This window comes from Capra hircus, chromosome 5 (genome assembly GCF_001704415.2).
Source record: "Capra hircus breed San Clemente chromosome 5, ASM170441v1, whole genome shotgun sequence".
Classification (NCBI taxonomy): domain Eukaryota; kingdom Metazoa; phylum Chordata; class Mammalia; order Artiodactyla; family Bovidae; genus Capra; species Capra hircus.
Genome location: NC_030812.1, coordinates 57,655,230 through 57,669,288, shown reverse-complemented (window position 1 = coordinate 57,669,288; position 14,059 = coordinate 57,655,230). Strand labels below are relative to the sequence as shown.

General features: G+C 33.1%; 1 protein-coding gene and 1 pseudogene across 1 annotated transcript; both read left to right on the top strand.

Moving 5' to 3' along the window:
- Positions 2,850 to 3,785, top strand: LOC102178706 (olfactory receptor 6C76). Its single transcript, XM_005680450.3, has one exon. The coding sequence runs from the start codon at positions 2,850 to 2,852 to the stop codon at positions 3,783 to 3,785; it is 936 nt and encodes a 311-aa protein (XP_005680507.3).
- Positions 10,304 to 11,749, top strand: LOC102178431 (annotated as a pseudogene).

The window sequence follows — 14,059 nt, the reverse complement described above, 5'->3', positions numbered from 1 at the left end:
CATCAGAAAATTTTTAACATTAAATAGTCAGAAGTATGTAAACATAAAAAGCTTAGTCCATGAAATTACTGAACAGTGCAAGATGCTTACACACCTATTTAACATACATATATAAGGATCAGAGAACACAATTATTGTTACTCAAATAAGGTAAATTCAAAGATAAATCACACACCTTTACCATTTTCAATCATTGTAAGTATCTCACACCATTTAATTAGAAGGAATGGAAATGTTGAAATTAAATGTGAAGTTTAATTAAAAATTGAAATTAAAAAAAAAAAATCCAATGTGGAAAACCCAACTCAGGGTTTGAAGCCAACCCAGGGACTGAACCCACCCTTCCTACATTTACAAGCATATTCTTTACCACTGAGCCACCAGGGAAGCCCATAGCCAATGGTTAACTATTGGCTAAAATGAAGATTTCCTATTAATTATCAAGTGCTTGAAGTAATGTATATATCACATGAAGACAAATTCTTTAAAATGGAAAAACATCATTTTGTGTTTTTATAATTATATTTATACTTAAAGTGGTGATAAAATATCTAATAATTCAACTATTAATTAAGACTGCTTTGAAGTATCATTATTGGGTACACAAAAGTAATTTAAGTATCTTAGTTTTCACCTATATGATATATTCAACAACAAGATGCCATTTTGAAGAAGTTATCTTTTTCTACATTGTATTTACTCACTGTGGAATGAACTGTGCCTCATTTGCTCATTAGTAAGAGCAGTTTTGGTAAATATTAAAGTGTATCTTAGATTCTATGACAATACATTGGAAATAATACAGAAACATAAAGGTGAAATTTCAGTTGTTTCTGATTTTGGTGTATACTAGTTATTTAGCTCAATTGATGAAAGTAGAAGTACTTCTTAAGGAGTATGGCTGAAATGATGCAACTCAAGAGATTTAATAATTTTAAAGTTATTTTACACATGATGAGACCATGTCTTTCTTCATTAATAGTCTTCTGTCTGTTTTGCTTTCATATTTTAAACATATACCATATGTTGTGAAGGATATATCCATCATAAGAATATGATCAGGAAATGTTGGCTTATTTTCACTACACTTCCCACCTCACCAAATACTTGACCATCACCCTGCTGGATAATTTTCTCAACTTTCTCCTGGGACACAGGTCCCATAATATCAATTAAAAGATACTCACCAAAGCTAATCTTGTGCATGATTCATCAGTGCCCTATTATTATTTTCCCAGAAGTCATTAAGGATTTATCTCAAAGAATATTTCTGAAGCAAAAAAAAAAAAAATTTATGTAACAAAACACTTTAAATTTTCTAGGTTTTCTTTTTTCCTAAGAAAAATAAATGGAAATGGCCTTCTGTGAAATATCAGAAGAGCTTGTTACAAAAGATTTCTCAAATGTTTTTCATTTTTAGCTTTCACATGAAAATGTTGCTGCTAAGATAGCTGGTGGGATATGTTCAGGATTCCATATTTGGGACAAATGGTGAAGAATAATATGAGAAAACTGCTCCATTAGCTATTTAGCTCCTGAAACTTGAAGGGTTTTATGGAAGAATAGAGAGATTTATGGAAAGACAGGGAGAATAGTTATTTCTCCATGAAGCATTAGACTACTACTTTTCTTTTCATTTATCTTAACTGAGCACATTAGCTTGTACTCAATATGTCACACAAATCATCAGTCTTTTGACCATATGTAAGTATTCTGTTTATTTTAATCTGATGCTTCTATTTATTATAAAGCATTGATTATGACTCTCTGTTGTGATTCTCTTCTTCTCTGATACATATAATTACAAACAGTGTATATAATAATATTACAATATATTATCTTACATATATATTCAATAGGTAAACCAATAAACTGAAATATAAAGATATTTGAAATGGTGATTTCTATCATTAACAGCAATGTGTAAAACACACCACATTTTCCTTAATTTTGGTATAATCACACTTTACAAAAACTTGATACATATTCTTGGCCTGGATGTCCAAGATAGTTCTAAATGACATATACAAAGTGTTTGCATATTTCATATTTTAATTTTATGAGTATTTCTGTCCTTCATTAACATATTTGTAAATATATTGTTTAAGCTATTAACTTAATCTGTAAAACTTATTTTATTAGAAATTTTTAAACAATCTATTAAAAGTCACTGCATTAATTGCATATCATGAAAAGTCATATTTTTAAGAAATCAAGAATAAAGGTAAGAGTTAAGTGATTCTAACTTCTGGAAATTGAATGGACTACTGGGTTTTAAAATATGGATAATATTATATAAACCATAGTTTGATATAAATAAAAGTCTATAATACATTATAGTGACTTGATATTTGTATTTTTTAAAAAGGGTAATAAATAACAGAGGTAGTATTCACTACTTCTCCAAAAGAACATTTAGAATTTTCCCTATGAAATATTAATTAAGTTTAGGCTGATCGCTGATTTCCATTATCAGTCAGAGTTTTAATGCCTGGAAAAGACAAATTGAGAACATAATTTCCTCTTTATTTTAGCTTAACAATGAAGCATGAGAAGAGTTCATGTTCAATCACTAGATTTTCCAGGTAACAAGAGTAATAAATGAAGACACAATAGACATGAGGTAAGGATCAGAGGACATTACATCCTACAGATGAGACTAATATTAAACAAAAGAAACACTCCTAAGATGTATAATAAAATTGGGAAAGTGAATATAAAAGTCCAGAAACTTTTTGTGAAAATAAAATTATTACTTGAAAAACAGGTGCAGACATTTATGCTTATCTAATCAATTTATTACTGTCTTGTATCTGCCAGTAAGATTTGTCAAAAATCAGCCACCAGAAATGAGAAACAGAACATCAGTGACAGAGTTCATCCTTCTAGGTCTGACTGATGATCCCAAAATACAAGCTTTGATTTTTTTCTTTTTGTTTCTCACATATGTGCTGAGTGTTTGTGGAAATCTGATTATCATCATTCTTACACTGCTGGATTCCCATCTGAAGACGCCCATGTATTTTTTCCTCAGGAATTACTCCTTCTTAGAAATCTCATTTACTTCTGTCTGTAACCCTAGATTTTTGATGAGCATTCTAACTGGAGACAAATCTATTTCCTATAATGCTTGTGCAGCTCAGCTCTTTTTCTTTATCCTTCTTGGTTCAACAGAGTTTTTTCTCCTGGCATCTATGTCCTACGATCGTTATGTGGCTATATGCAAACCTCTGCATTATACAACCATCATGAGTAACAAGATCTGCTACCAGCTTGTAGGCGGCTCTTGGCTGGCTGGATTCTTGGTGATCTTTCCTCCACTGACCATAGGGCTGAAGCTGGATTTCTGTGACTCCAATATCATTGACCACTTCACCTGTGATTCTGCTCCTTTACTGCAAATCTCCTGCACAGACACCAGCACACTAGAACTCATGAGCTTTGTTTTAGCTGTGCTGATGCTCATGTCTACCTTGATGTTGGTAATCCTCTCCTACTCCTACATTCTCAGAACAATCCTGAGAATCCCTTGTGCTCAACAAAGAAAAAAGGCCTTTTCAACCTGCTCCTCCCATATGATTGTTGTCTCAATCTCTTATGGAAGTTGCATCTTCATGTATGTGAAAACCTCAGCAAAGGAAGGGGTTGCTTTGACAAAGGGAGTAGCTATGCTCAATACCTCTGTAGCTCCTATGCTCAATCCGTTTATTTATACCTTACGGAACCAGCAAGTAAAACAAGCGGTTAAGGATGTTGTAAGAAAGATGCTGTTCTCAAAACAGTGACCTGACTTAAATTTTAACTAAAACAAATACAATTTTAACTATAGAACCAGTGAATAATATCTTTTCTGATATATATTCTACCTTATTCTATTTCTTTATAGAAACAGTATTGTTTAGGCTATTTTGAACTTAATATTCTTATTGTAAATCTTCCTTGTATAAACTTATCACAGTATTATTTCGGAATGTTCTTATGCAATTTCATATTATAAGCTTAAATTTAGAACTAAAGGCCCTTCATATATTAACATGTGTGTGAGTGCAAAGTCGCTTCATTCACGTCCGACTCTTTGCGTCCCAGCAAACTGTAGCCCGCCAGGCTTCTCTGTCCAGGTGATTCTCCAGAAAGAATACTGGAGAGGGTTGTCATGCCATCCTCCAGGAGATCTTCGTAACCCAGGGTTTGAACCCACATCTCTTAAAACTCCTGCATTGGCAGGCAAGCTTTTTATCACTAGTGCTACATGAGAAGCTCCATTTATTAATTTCAAATGACATGCATGACATTAAACATCACCTAAAATACTTGAGCAGAATAAAATTACTATTAATTCATATATGTCTAAATTCAAAAGTACTTACTCATGTCTCTAGAAGCATGCAAATACGTATATATGTGTTCTATGTGTATATAATCATATATATGTCTCTCTCTGTATATTTACACATACTATACTTCTAATGATTTTCATCAAGTGAGATAGAGGAAACTCAGTCATAAAGGTGTACAAATAACTAAGTAATATAGGAGTTAGGCAATGTGGAAAAATAATAATTTGAGCACGAAATTTAAGTTACAATTTACTTACATTCTACATAAAAATTTTAAAATATTCTATGTATTTGTCATCAGGACAACAGATTAGTAATGGAAAAATACTTTTCTACATTTATATTTGTTTTTAGCAATTCATTGTATGAGAATTTAGATAAGAAAAATAATGCAGAAACTATTTCTTTAATAAAAATTTCTTGAATACAGAACTTTTATAGAGCTAATACTTAAAGAAATTGCAATATCATGTAAACAGATTTTTAGAAGGTAGTTATATACAGAGATGGCAGTATTTGGCTTGGAAATATTTTCCATTATGAGAATCTTACTTCGCACATACAAATACTAGCTAATAGTATTTTTTCTCTATTGGTATCTCTAATAAACTTTTATAAGATTTGACCAATATATTATGTGAGATTATATTGCTTGCCAAATAAACATTAAAAGTAAAATGAAGTTAAGGGGGAAATAAGATCTAGAACAAAAAACTCAGGAAGATTTGTAGGATCCCAGAAAATTCTGCTTAACTCAGGAGCTGGAAAGATAGATTCGCTTATCCCATGACTATTTATTGCTCATAATTTCTCTCAAATGTTTCCCTTTTTCTCTGTTAAAGATTTTAATCTATCTTCATTTGGTTTAATTTTGTTTCCTTCTTCCAGAATAAATTGTTCTTCATCACATAAGAGATAGTACAGTTCCTTGTAGACTTCAGTTCATCCTTTTCACTTCATGATAAAAAGCAAGACTCCCTGACACTCAGTTCAATAGAAGTATCAGTTGGAAGAAGCTTATTGATACCCCTCTGAGTAGATGTCAATTAAAGAATCATCTCTTTGATCCCTGACCATGAACTATGTTTCATAGCCATAGGATGCTGCATATATATATATATATATATATATATATATATATATATATATGCTAGAATTAAGTTGTCTAGATTTGCCTCTAGTTTTGTCGTTTGTAGCTTGAATTCTCTTGGTTGCAAAATTTTCACATGCAAAGGAAAGTCAGTAATTCTGTTTAATCATAGATTTGTTATGTTACATATAGTTTAAGCATCTAAAACTGCTAGTAATTGAGTAATGGTGCAATAATGTTAACATTTATTATTATTATTGTTATAGTGATTAATTTCAGTCACATAGTCTGGGTCACATTGTCAACTGAGACGTAGGTGGAGATGGCAGAAAATCCTGCTTGACAATGAGAAGTAGTTTTGGAGTAACCACTCGATTTTATTTCAGCCAACTTCATTTTGCCAGTTTGGTTGTATGGAAAACATGTCTACTTCCAGAGATAGAAGCACTTCCTAAGGTAATAGCCACTTACAGATACTCTTAAAAGGATTGTTGTGAAGTTGCTCAGTCATGTTCGACTCTTTGCGAACCCATGGACATCAGGCTCCTCCGTCCATGGGATTTTCTAGGCAAGAATACTGGAGTAGGTTGCCATTGCCTTCTCCAGGGTACTTCCCTAACCAGGGATCGAACCCAGGTCTCCCACATTGTAGACAGATGTTTTACTGTCTGAGCCACCTTAAAAGGATAGCATAGACCAGATAGATTTATGAAAGGAAAGAATTGGCCCTTTGCCTTGTCCAAGTGTCATGCTTCATCAGACTTGCAATCGTAATAATCAGAGTCAAAAGATCATGTAGTAAAACCCATTGTGAAAGAATCGCCTTTAAAAAGGTTTCAGGGACTTCCCTCGTGTTCCATTGTTTAAAAATCCACCTGTCAATGCAGAGGACACAGGTTTGATCCCTGGTTCAGGAAGATCCCACTTGCCCTGGGGCCACTAAGCGCCTGTGCCACAACTACTGAGCCCGGGGGGGCAGTAACTACTGAAACTCCCACGCCTAAGGCCCATGCTCTGCAACAAGAGAAAACACTGCAGTAAGAAGCCGGGACACTGCAACAAAGAGTATTCCCTGCTTGCCCCAACTAGAGAAAAGCCCACAGTCAGCAACAAAGACCCAGCACAGTCAAAAATAAATAAAAATAATTTGATTTTTTAAAAAAAGTTTTCAGTGCTTAAATTTTCATGTAGAGGTAAACACATTCTTAGCAAGTATATACTAATGAAACAGTACGTTAGAAAACAGATTGGTATATAAAATGAATATCATTGCTTTTTTCTTGTATTTTTGCTGCTATGGTTTGCTTTAAACCAGACAAGCAGATACATGATGAGGTTCCTCTTCCCCTAAAAACCAGCTCTGACTAATCAGTGATGGGCACAAATTTATCCAACTTCTCAATGTCTTGATTTTTATTGAAGAACTACATTTATTTCTTCTCTCTTCCCTTATTTAGTGCTTTATTTCTCAGTTTACCCCTTAGAACTAAATGTTTGTGATATTTCTCTTTTTTGTGTACCTCTTTTTACCAATTTTTCAGATTTTCATATTACCATAAAATTCTATTTTACAATAATGAGCCCTATCAGTATGAATAAGCCACTTCTACCAAGTACATGGGGCTTTATATCTCATATTCAAATTTCATCATGAAGACATGACTTGGTAAACATCACACTGAAGGGTAAATGACCTTAATTAAAATTATGAAATCAATAATATATTACCAAAATAGAATATCCATTCAGAAACAAACACCCAGACATTTTTTTCTTTACAACATTGATATTAGTTTAAACTATCCTGTAGCACTGAGCTTATGGTAAAATAGCCATTCTTATAAACATATGAGATAAATACAAACAATTGTATAGGAATATGTATGAAAATTTTAAGAAGGAAAAGTAATTTCATTTGTAGAATCTACATTCAAAATGAAATAGAACAATTATATAAAAATGTATGTGTGTGACTTATTCTAATACATGATTTAATTTTAGAAATTTTTGATCATTCATAATACCCCAAAGTAATAATTTGGTTGATTATGGAGCTTGAGCAAGCTCCAGGAGATGGTGAAGGACAAGGAAACCTGGCATGCTGCAGTCACTGGGGTCACATAGACCAACAAAACTGAGCAACTGAACATCAAAATGGTATTCAACTATGTAACTATTATAAATGCATATGCTCACTTTGAATGCTTAAATATTACTTTGTGACAAGGGAACTAATAATATATTACTAAGTGTCAAGGGAAATTTTCCAAAATTAGAATGTGTTAAAAGATGTATCAACAATGTGTATTATAATTTGTTAAGAACACTTACCAGTGAAGGTAAATATTTCAAAATAAATATAAACTTCAAGTAGATTTTCTTAAAAGTAAGATCACATGACGGCAAAACAAGTTCTTTGAAGTGGAAAGATAAAGATACACGTTGTGATGTTTTTATTCATGTTATATTTGACATTGTCATTGTGATGTATTTTAATAACATTGATTAGACTTCTAGTACTAAAATGTTATTATTGATTGTAAAAAAAGTTATTGAATAGATTTTACTTATATGTTCATTAAGAAGATATTACATTAATGCATATTTCTTTTTTGGGGGGGGATTGATAGTTCTATATTGATAGAAAAAAAGCACACAAAACCACACAATTAAAATGATCCAAAATCCCACAGCCCAGATATTATTTCTACTGTTGACATTAGGTGGCCATTCTTCAGATAGCTCACTGTGTGTGTGTGATAACACTGAATTTGGTCACAGTGGGATAAACTGCACTTAATGTGCTCACCTGGAAAGAATAGTTATGTATGTGTGTGCTTAGTCACTCAATACTGTCCAACTCTTTGTGAACCCATAAAGAATAGTTTTGATATACATTACATATATATTCTTTATATAAATGTGTCTTGGATTTCATACTCAGAAGTCAGAAGAAATAAGCAAATGTAAAAGTGAAATCTGATGTGCTTCTAATTTTAGTGACTTTGCTCAAGTATTGAAAGACAAATTCATTCTAAAGAAATATTTGCTCAATGCTCTATCTTAAAAAGTCCTCGTAATTTTAACGTTCCACAGCCCATGGAACCTGTTGTTTTTCTTTAATCGTTCTGTACCTTATTTTTCACATTAAACAGATTTCTGCACACCATTTAAGAATCATGCTTAGATCATATAAAAATAAAAATCAGAGCGTGTTGGTTTGCTTAGCCTCAGTTCTCCTCCAATATTGGCTAACATCCAGCTGCATGAATTCCTCAAACTTCCCTTGCGCCATAGGTCCCGTGATCAACCAATTAAAACATGATTGCCAAAGCAGATCTTGTACATTATTCATTAGTGCCCTATTGCTGTTTACCCCAAAAGTCATTAAAAATTTGTCTCAAGGAATATTTATGAAGTTATATGTAGCAAAGCACATTAAAGGTGCTAAGTTGACTCCTTTTCAAAGGAAAATAAATGGATATGCCCACCTACCTCAAAATATCAGAGAAGCCTATTAAAGAAATATTCTCAAATTTGCAGCATTAATAGCAGTAAACTTTCATTTAGAGATTTATGTCAATATGACAGGTAAAATATTTCAAGATTCCAGGTTTTTGGACAATGTTGGGAAAAGATATGTGGAAAATATCTCATTAGGTATTTGGAGATGGGATAAAAAGGTATTTATGAGGGATTTATAGCTCTGTTGGAGGGAAGGAAATATATCTATGATTGATCATTTCTGATTTAAGAGAATCAAATATATCACTTTAAATAATTAATCTAACCATCAAGCACTTGACAATAAATATTCTCAACTTATTTTCATAGGATGCTCAGCTTTTATATCTTATATAACATTGATTGCTGCCTGTCTCTCATACACATGAATATATATGTATACACATAAATATACATACATATTAATGTAATAGCATATTGATAATTAAATAGTTGAGAACCTTAAATGGTGATTTATGATCAATTTTATGTAAGTATTCACAATTTATTTTCATATGTTTTCAGCTTTTATATGTTATATAGCATTGATTCTCTGATGCCTATATCTCTCATATATATGAATACATAAGAATACACATAAATATATATGCATATTAATATTAAAGTTAAAGTCAACAATCTAAATAGTTGAGAAGTTTAAATGATGATTTCTAGATTTTAGCACTTTCAATGGCAATTAGCAGAAATATGTGCAGCATAGGTTGCTTTCCTTAAATTACACTTATACTTTAGAAGGACATGTGGATACTCTTGGTGTTGGTGTCCACAATAGGTCTGCTGCTGCTGCTGCTAAGTCGCTTAGATACTTGTAAAGTATTTGTGCATTTCTCATCTAAATTCACTTGTGAATCATTCTTAGAGATCATTAGCATATTTTGTGAACATGTTGCTTGATACCATTATTTGGTAGATTTTCAAAAGGAATTATTAGGCATTATGAAACCATGAGGGCTTCCCCGGTGGCTCAGCAGTGAAGTATCCACCTGCAATGCAGGAGTCGCAGGAGACGAGGGTTTGATCCCTGGGTTGTGAAGATACCCTGGAGGAGAGCATGGCAACTCACTCCAGTATTCTTATCTGGATAATCCCACGGATAGAGGAGCCAGGTGGCCTACAGTCCATAGGGTTGTGAAGAGTCAGACACTATTGAAGTGACTTACACATATGCCTGGAACCAATAAGTAAAAACATGAACTTAAATTTTCATGTTGAGTAATGCAAAAAGAAATTTGGGTGTTCAGAGGCCTCATTAATATATGTGAAAATGATATAAGTTTTTGGTTACAAAATATTTTATGTTATTTATATAAATCATTTTAATATACATAAATGTTCTAAATACAGCATTAGAATGACTTATACTCTAATTTTTAGAAGAAATGGGAAATATATGAACAAGTAAGTGTATGATTGGCTATTTTCTCAGAGAGCAATCAGAATGTCACTGACCTATATTAATTAGATTTGGGTTGACCAATTATTGCCATCATCAGTTAGTACTTTTTATCCTAAAAAGCTTGAATAACAAAAGAGTAAGGTTCTCTCCATGTTAGCTCAACTGTGAAGCATGAGAAGAGCTCATGTTCAATCACTAGATTTCCCAAGTAGCAATTATGGTAAATGAAAGCAGAGTGAACATGTAGCAAGAAATCAAAGGACATTATGCAGAGTAATAAGACTTATATTAAACAAAAGACACAAATCTAAGATGAATAATGAAACTGGAAGAAATGAAGAATGTACATAATTTTGGTGAAGACACAATTATTACTTTAAAAAGAAGATGTTAATATTTATGCTTGTCTAACCCATTTACTGTTGTCTGTCTTGATTATGCCACAAGATTTGCCAAAAATCAACAGCCAGAAGTGAGAGACAGATCATCAGTGACAGATTTAATCCTACTGGGTCTGACTGATAATATAGAAATACAAGCTGTGATTTTCTTCATTTCTCACATATGTGCTGAGTGTTTGTGGAAATCTGACTATCATCATTCTTACACTGCTGGATTCCCATCTGAAGACTCCCATGTATTTTTTCCTCAAGAATTTCTCCTTCTTAGAAATATCATTTACTTCTGTCTGTATCCCTGGATTTTTGATGAGCATTCTAACTGGAGACAAATCTATCTCCTATAACACTTGTGTAGCTCAGCTATTTTTCTTGATTCTATTCAGTTCAAGAGTTTTTTCTCCTGGCATCTATGTCCTATGATAGTTACATGACTATCTGCAAACCTCTGCATTATACAACCATCATGAGTAACAAGATCTGCTACCAGCTTGTAGGCGGCTTTTAGCTGGCTGGATTCTTAGTGATCTTTCCACCACTGACCTTGGGGCTGCAGCTGGATTTCTGTGACTCTAATGTCATTTACCACTTCACATGTGATTCCTTTCCTTTATTGGAACTCTCCTTCACAGACACCAGCACACTAGAGCTCTTGAGTTTTGTTTTAGCTGTGCTGACGCTCATGTCCACCTTGAGCGTCCTCTCCTACTTCTATATCCTCAGATCAATTCTGAGAATCTCTGCTCAACAAATGAAAAAGGCTTTTTCAGTCTGCTTCTCCAATATGATGTTGTCTCAATCCCTCTATGGAAGCTGCATCTTCACGTATGTGAAAACCTCAGCGAAGGAAAGGATTGCTTTGACAAAGGGGGTTGCTATACTTGATGCCTCCTTGGCTCCTATGCTGAACCCATTTATTTATACCTTATGGAACCAGCAGGTGAAACAAGCATTTAAGGATATTATGAGAATGATACTGTCCTCCAAACCATTGATTTCATGAAAATTTATAACTGAAACACACAACAACTTTTACCAGAGAAACAATAAATAATTGTTTTATCTCTTCTGTCTTCTTTTGTTGATTCTCAGAAATATAATTGTTTATGGTGTTTTGGATACAATATTCTTTTTTTTTAATTTTTATTTTTACTTTATTTTACTTTATAATACTGTATTGGTTTTGCTCTTAAAATACAATTCTCTCTATATATATATAAGCACAAAATCATTATGGAATGATCCATAGCATTTCCCTATGATATAATGTAAGGAAATGGCTGAAGCTAGTCTTCTATTAATGTAGGTACTTCCAATAATATTCATTGTGATGATATTTATCACAGCCTAATTTATTCAAACAGCATATGGCACTAGTTTTTTTAGCTATAAATGTATAAAAGAATCATTTAAGTATATTAAATCATATAAATGTATAAAATCATGTACCTACACAATGTGGATGATGACTGAGGCCACAAAATGAAATGATGCTTACTCCTTGGAAGGAAATCTGTGACAAACCTAGACAGTGTATTAAAAAGCAGAGATATCAGTTTGCCAACAAAGGTCTGTACAGTCAAAACTGTGATTTTTCCAGCAGTCATGTTTGGATGTGAGAGCTGGACGATAATGAAGGCTGAGTGCCAAAGAATATATGCTTTTGAACTGTGGTGCTGGAGAAGACTCTTGAGAGTCCTTTGGAAAGCAAGGAGATCAAACCAGTTAATCGTAAAGGAAATCAACCCTGAATATTCATTGAAAAGACTGGTGCTAAAGCTGAAGCTCCAATAATTTAACCTCCTGATACAAAGAGCCAACTCTTTGGAAAAGACCCTGATGCTGGGGAAAATTGAGGGCAAGAGGTGAAGGGGGCGACGGAGGATGAGATGCTTGAATGGCATCTCTGTCTCAGTGACATGAGTTTGAATAAACTTGGTGAGACAGCACAGGACAGGGAAGCCTGGTGGGCTTCATGGTGTGTTCATGGAGTCACAAAGAGTTAAATACGACTTAGCAACTAAACAACAACATACACATGTACTTACATTGTATATATATTTACTTGTGTATGTTTTTATTTATGTGAATATATAAGAATATATATATATATATATCCACTGCCTTAATTTTTTCTTTAAAAGAACTTGGAATAAATTTATGGAATATAGGAATATCTGATATACAAGCAAATATCAAAATTTATGTGTCAAACAATGTTAATTAGAGAAACATGAAAACAAGAAAAGCACCATCTTCGCTATGAAAATTACCTGAGATAATTATCCTAGTGATGACACCAGATATGGAGACTGCTCTTACAAACCATCCTTTCCACATGCAAGTCTGAAACTGCCAGCATTAGCAACCTATGCACATCCCATGGGCTTTCCAGGTGGCACAGTGATAAAGAATCCACCTGCCAATACAGGAGACTCAAGAGACACACGTTTGATCCCTGGGTCTGGACAATTCCCTGGAGAGGGAAATGGAGACCCACTCCAGTATTCTTGCCTGGGAAATCCTATGGACAGAGGAATCTGACGGGCTACAGTCCATCGAGTCAAAAAGAGTTGGACACCACTTAGTGACTAAACAACAACAAACAATGGAAGAACTAGAAAGACAAAGGAAGTGATTTCTGTCCAACTTTTTACAGACACCATCGTCTAGCCTGCCAGGCTCCTCTGTCATATAAAGTTACAGAGTATCATATTTGTAAGATACAGAAAAAGTGGTGACTAGCAGCATAGGTGGAGTCCAAATTCCATTTGAAAAAAAAAATTAATACAATCTTGAAACCAATTATCTCAGCATTAATGCAAAGGAAATAGGCAAGACATTAAACTTAACTAAACTTCAAAGAAAAAAGTAGTAAAGAATAAAGCAGAAATTATAGAAAAAGAAAATAGAGACTAAGCAGAAAATGAAGGACAGCAAGGCAAAAGAAAATAAGTGGACTACTGAGATAATTAAATCATTTTTGAGTGTTTAGGAAAAAAAAGAGAAATCCAAGCATTGTATTGAGAAATAGCACATCACTGCACATAAATATAGACATGAAAGTGGGATAATTATAATTTTTCCAATAAGTTTGTAAATAGTATTGTTCTATAAAATATAACTGGTACAGAAAAAATATAAAATTTGAATACTTGTATAGTTATTACAACTCATTAAAAAATCCAGAATCTAATGGTTTCTACAAAGTATTTAGCAAATGCATACAAAAAATAATAATAATACCAGTTCTACACAGAACTTTCCAGGCATAACTAAAAGATTATGTACAAATTTCAAAAAATGAAAGCAG

What these genes read in the sequence shown, in the direction of transcription:
- LOC102178706 (XM_005680450.3), top strand. Translation starts at nt 2,850, where the DNA reads ATGAGAAACAGAACATCAGTGACAGAGTTCATCCTTCTAGGTCTGACT.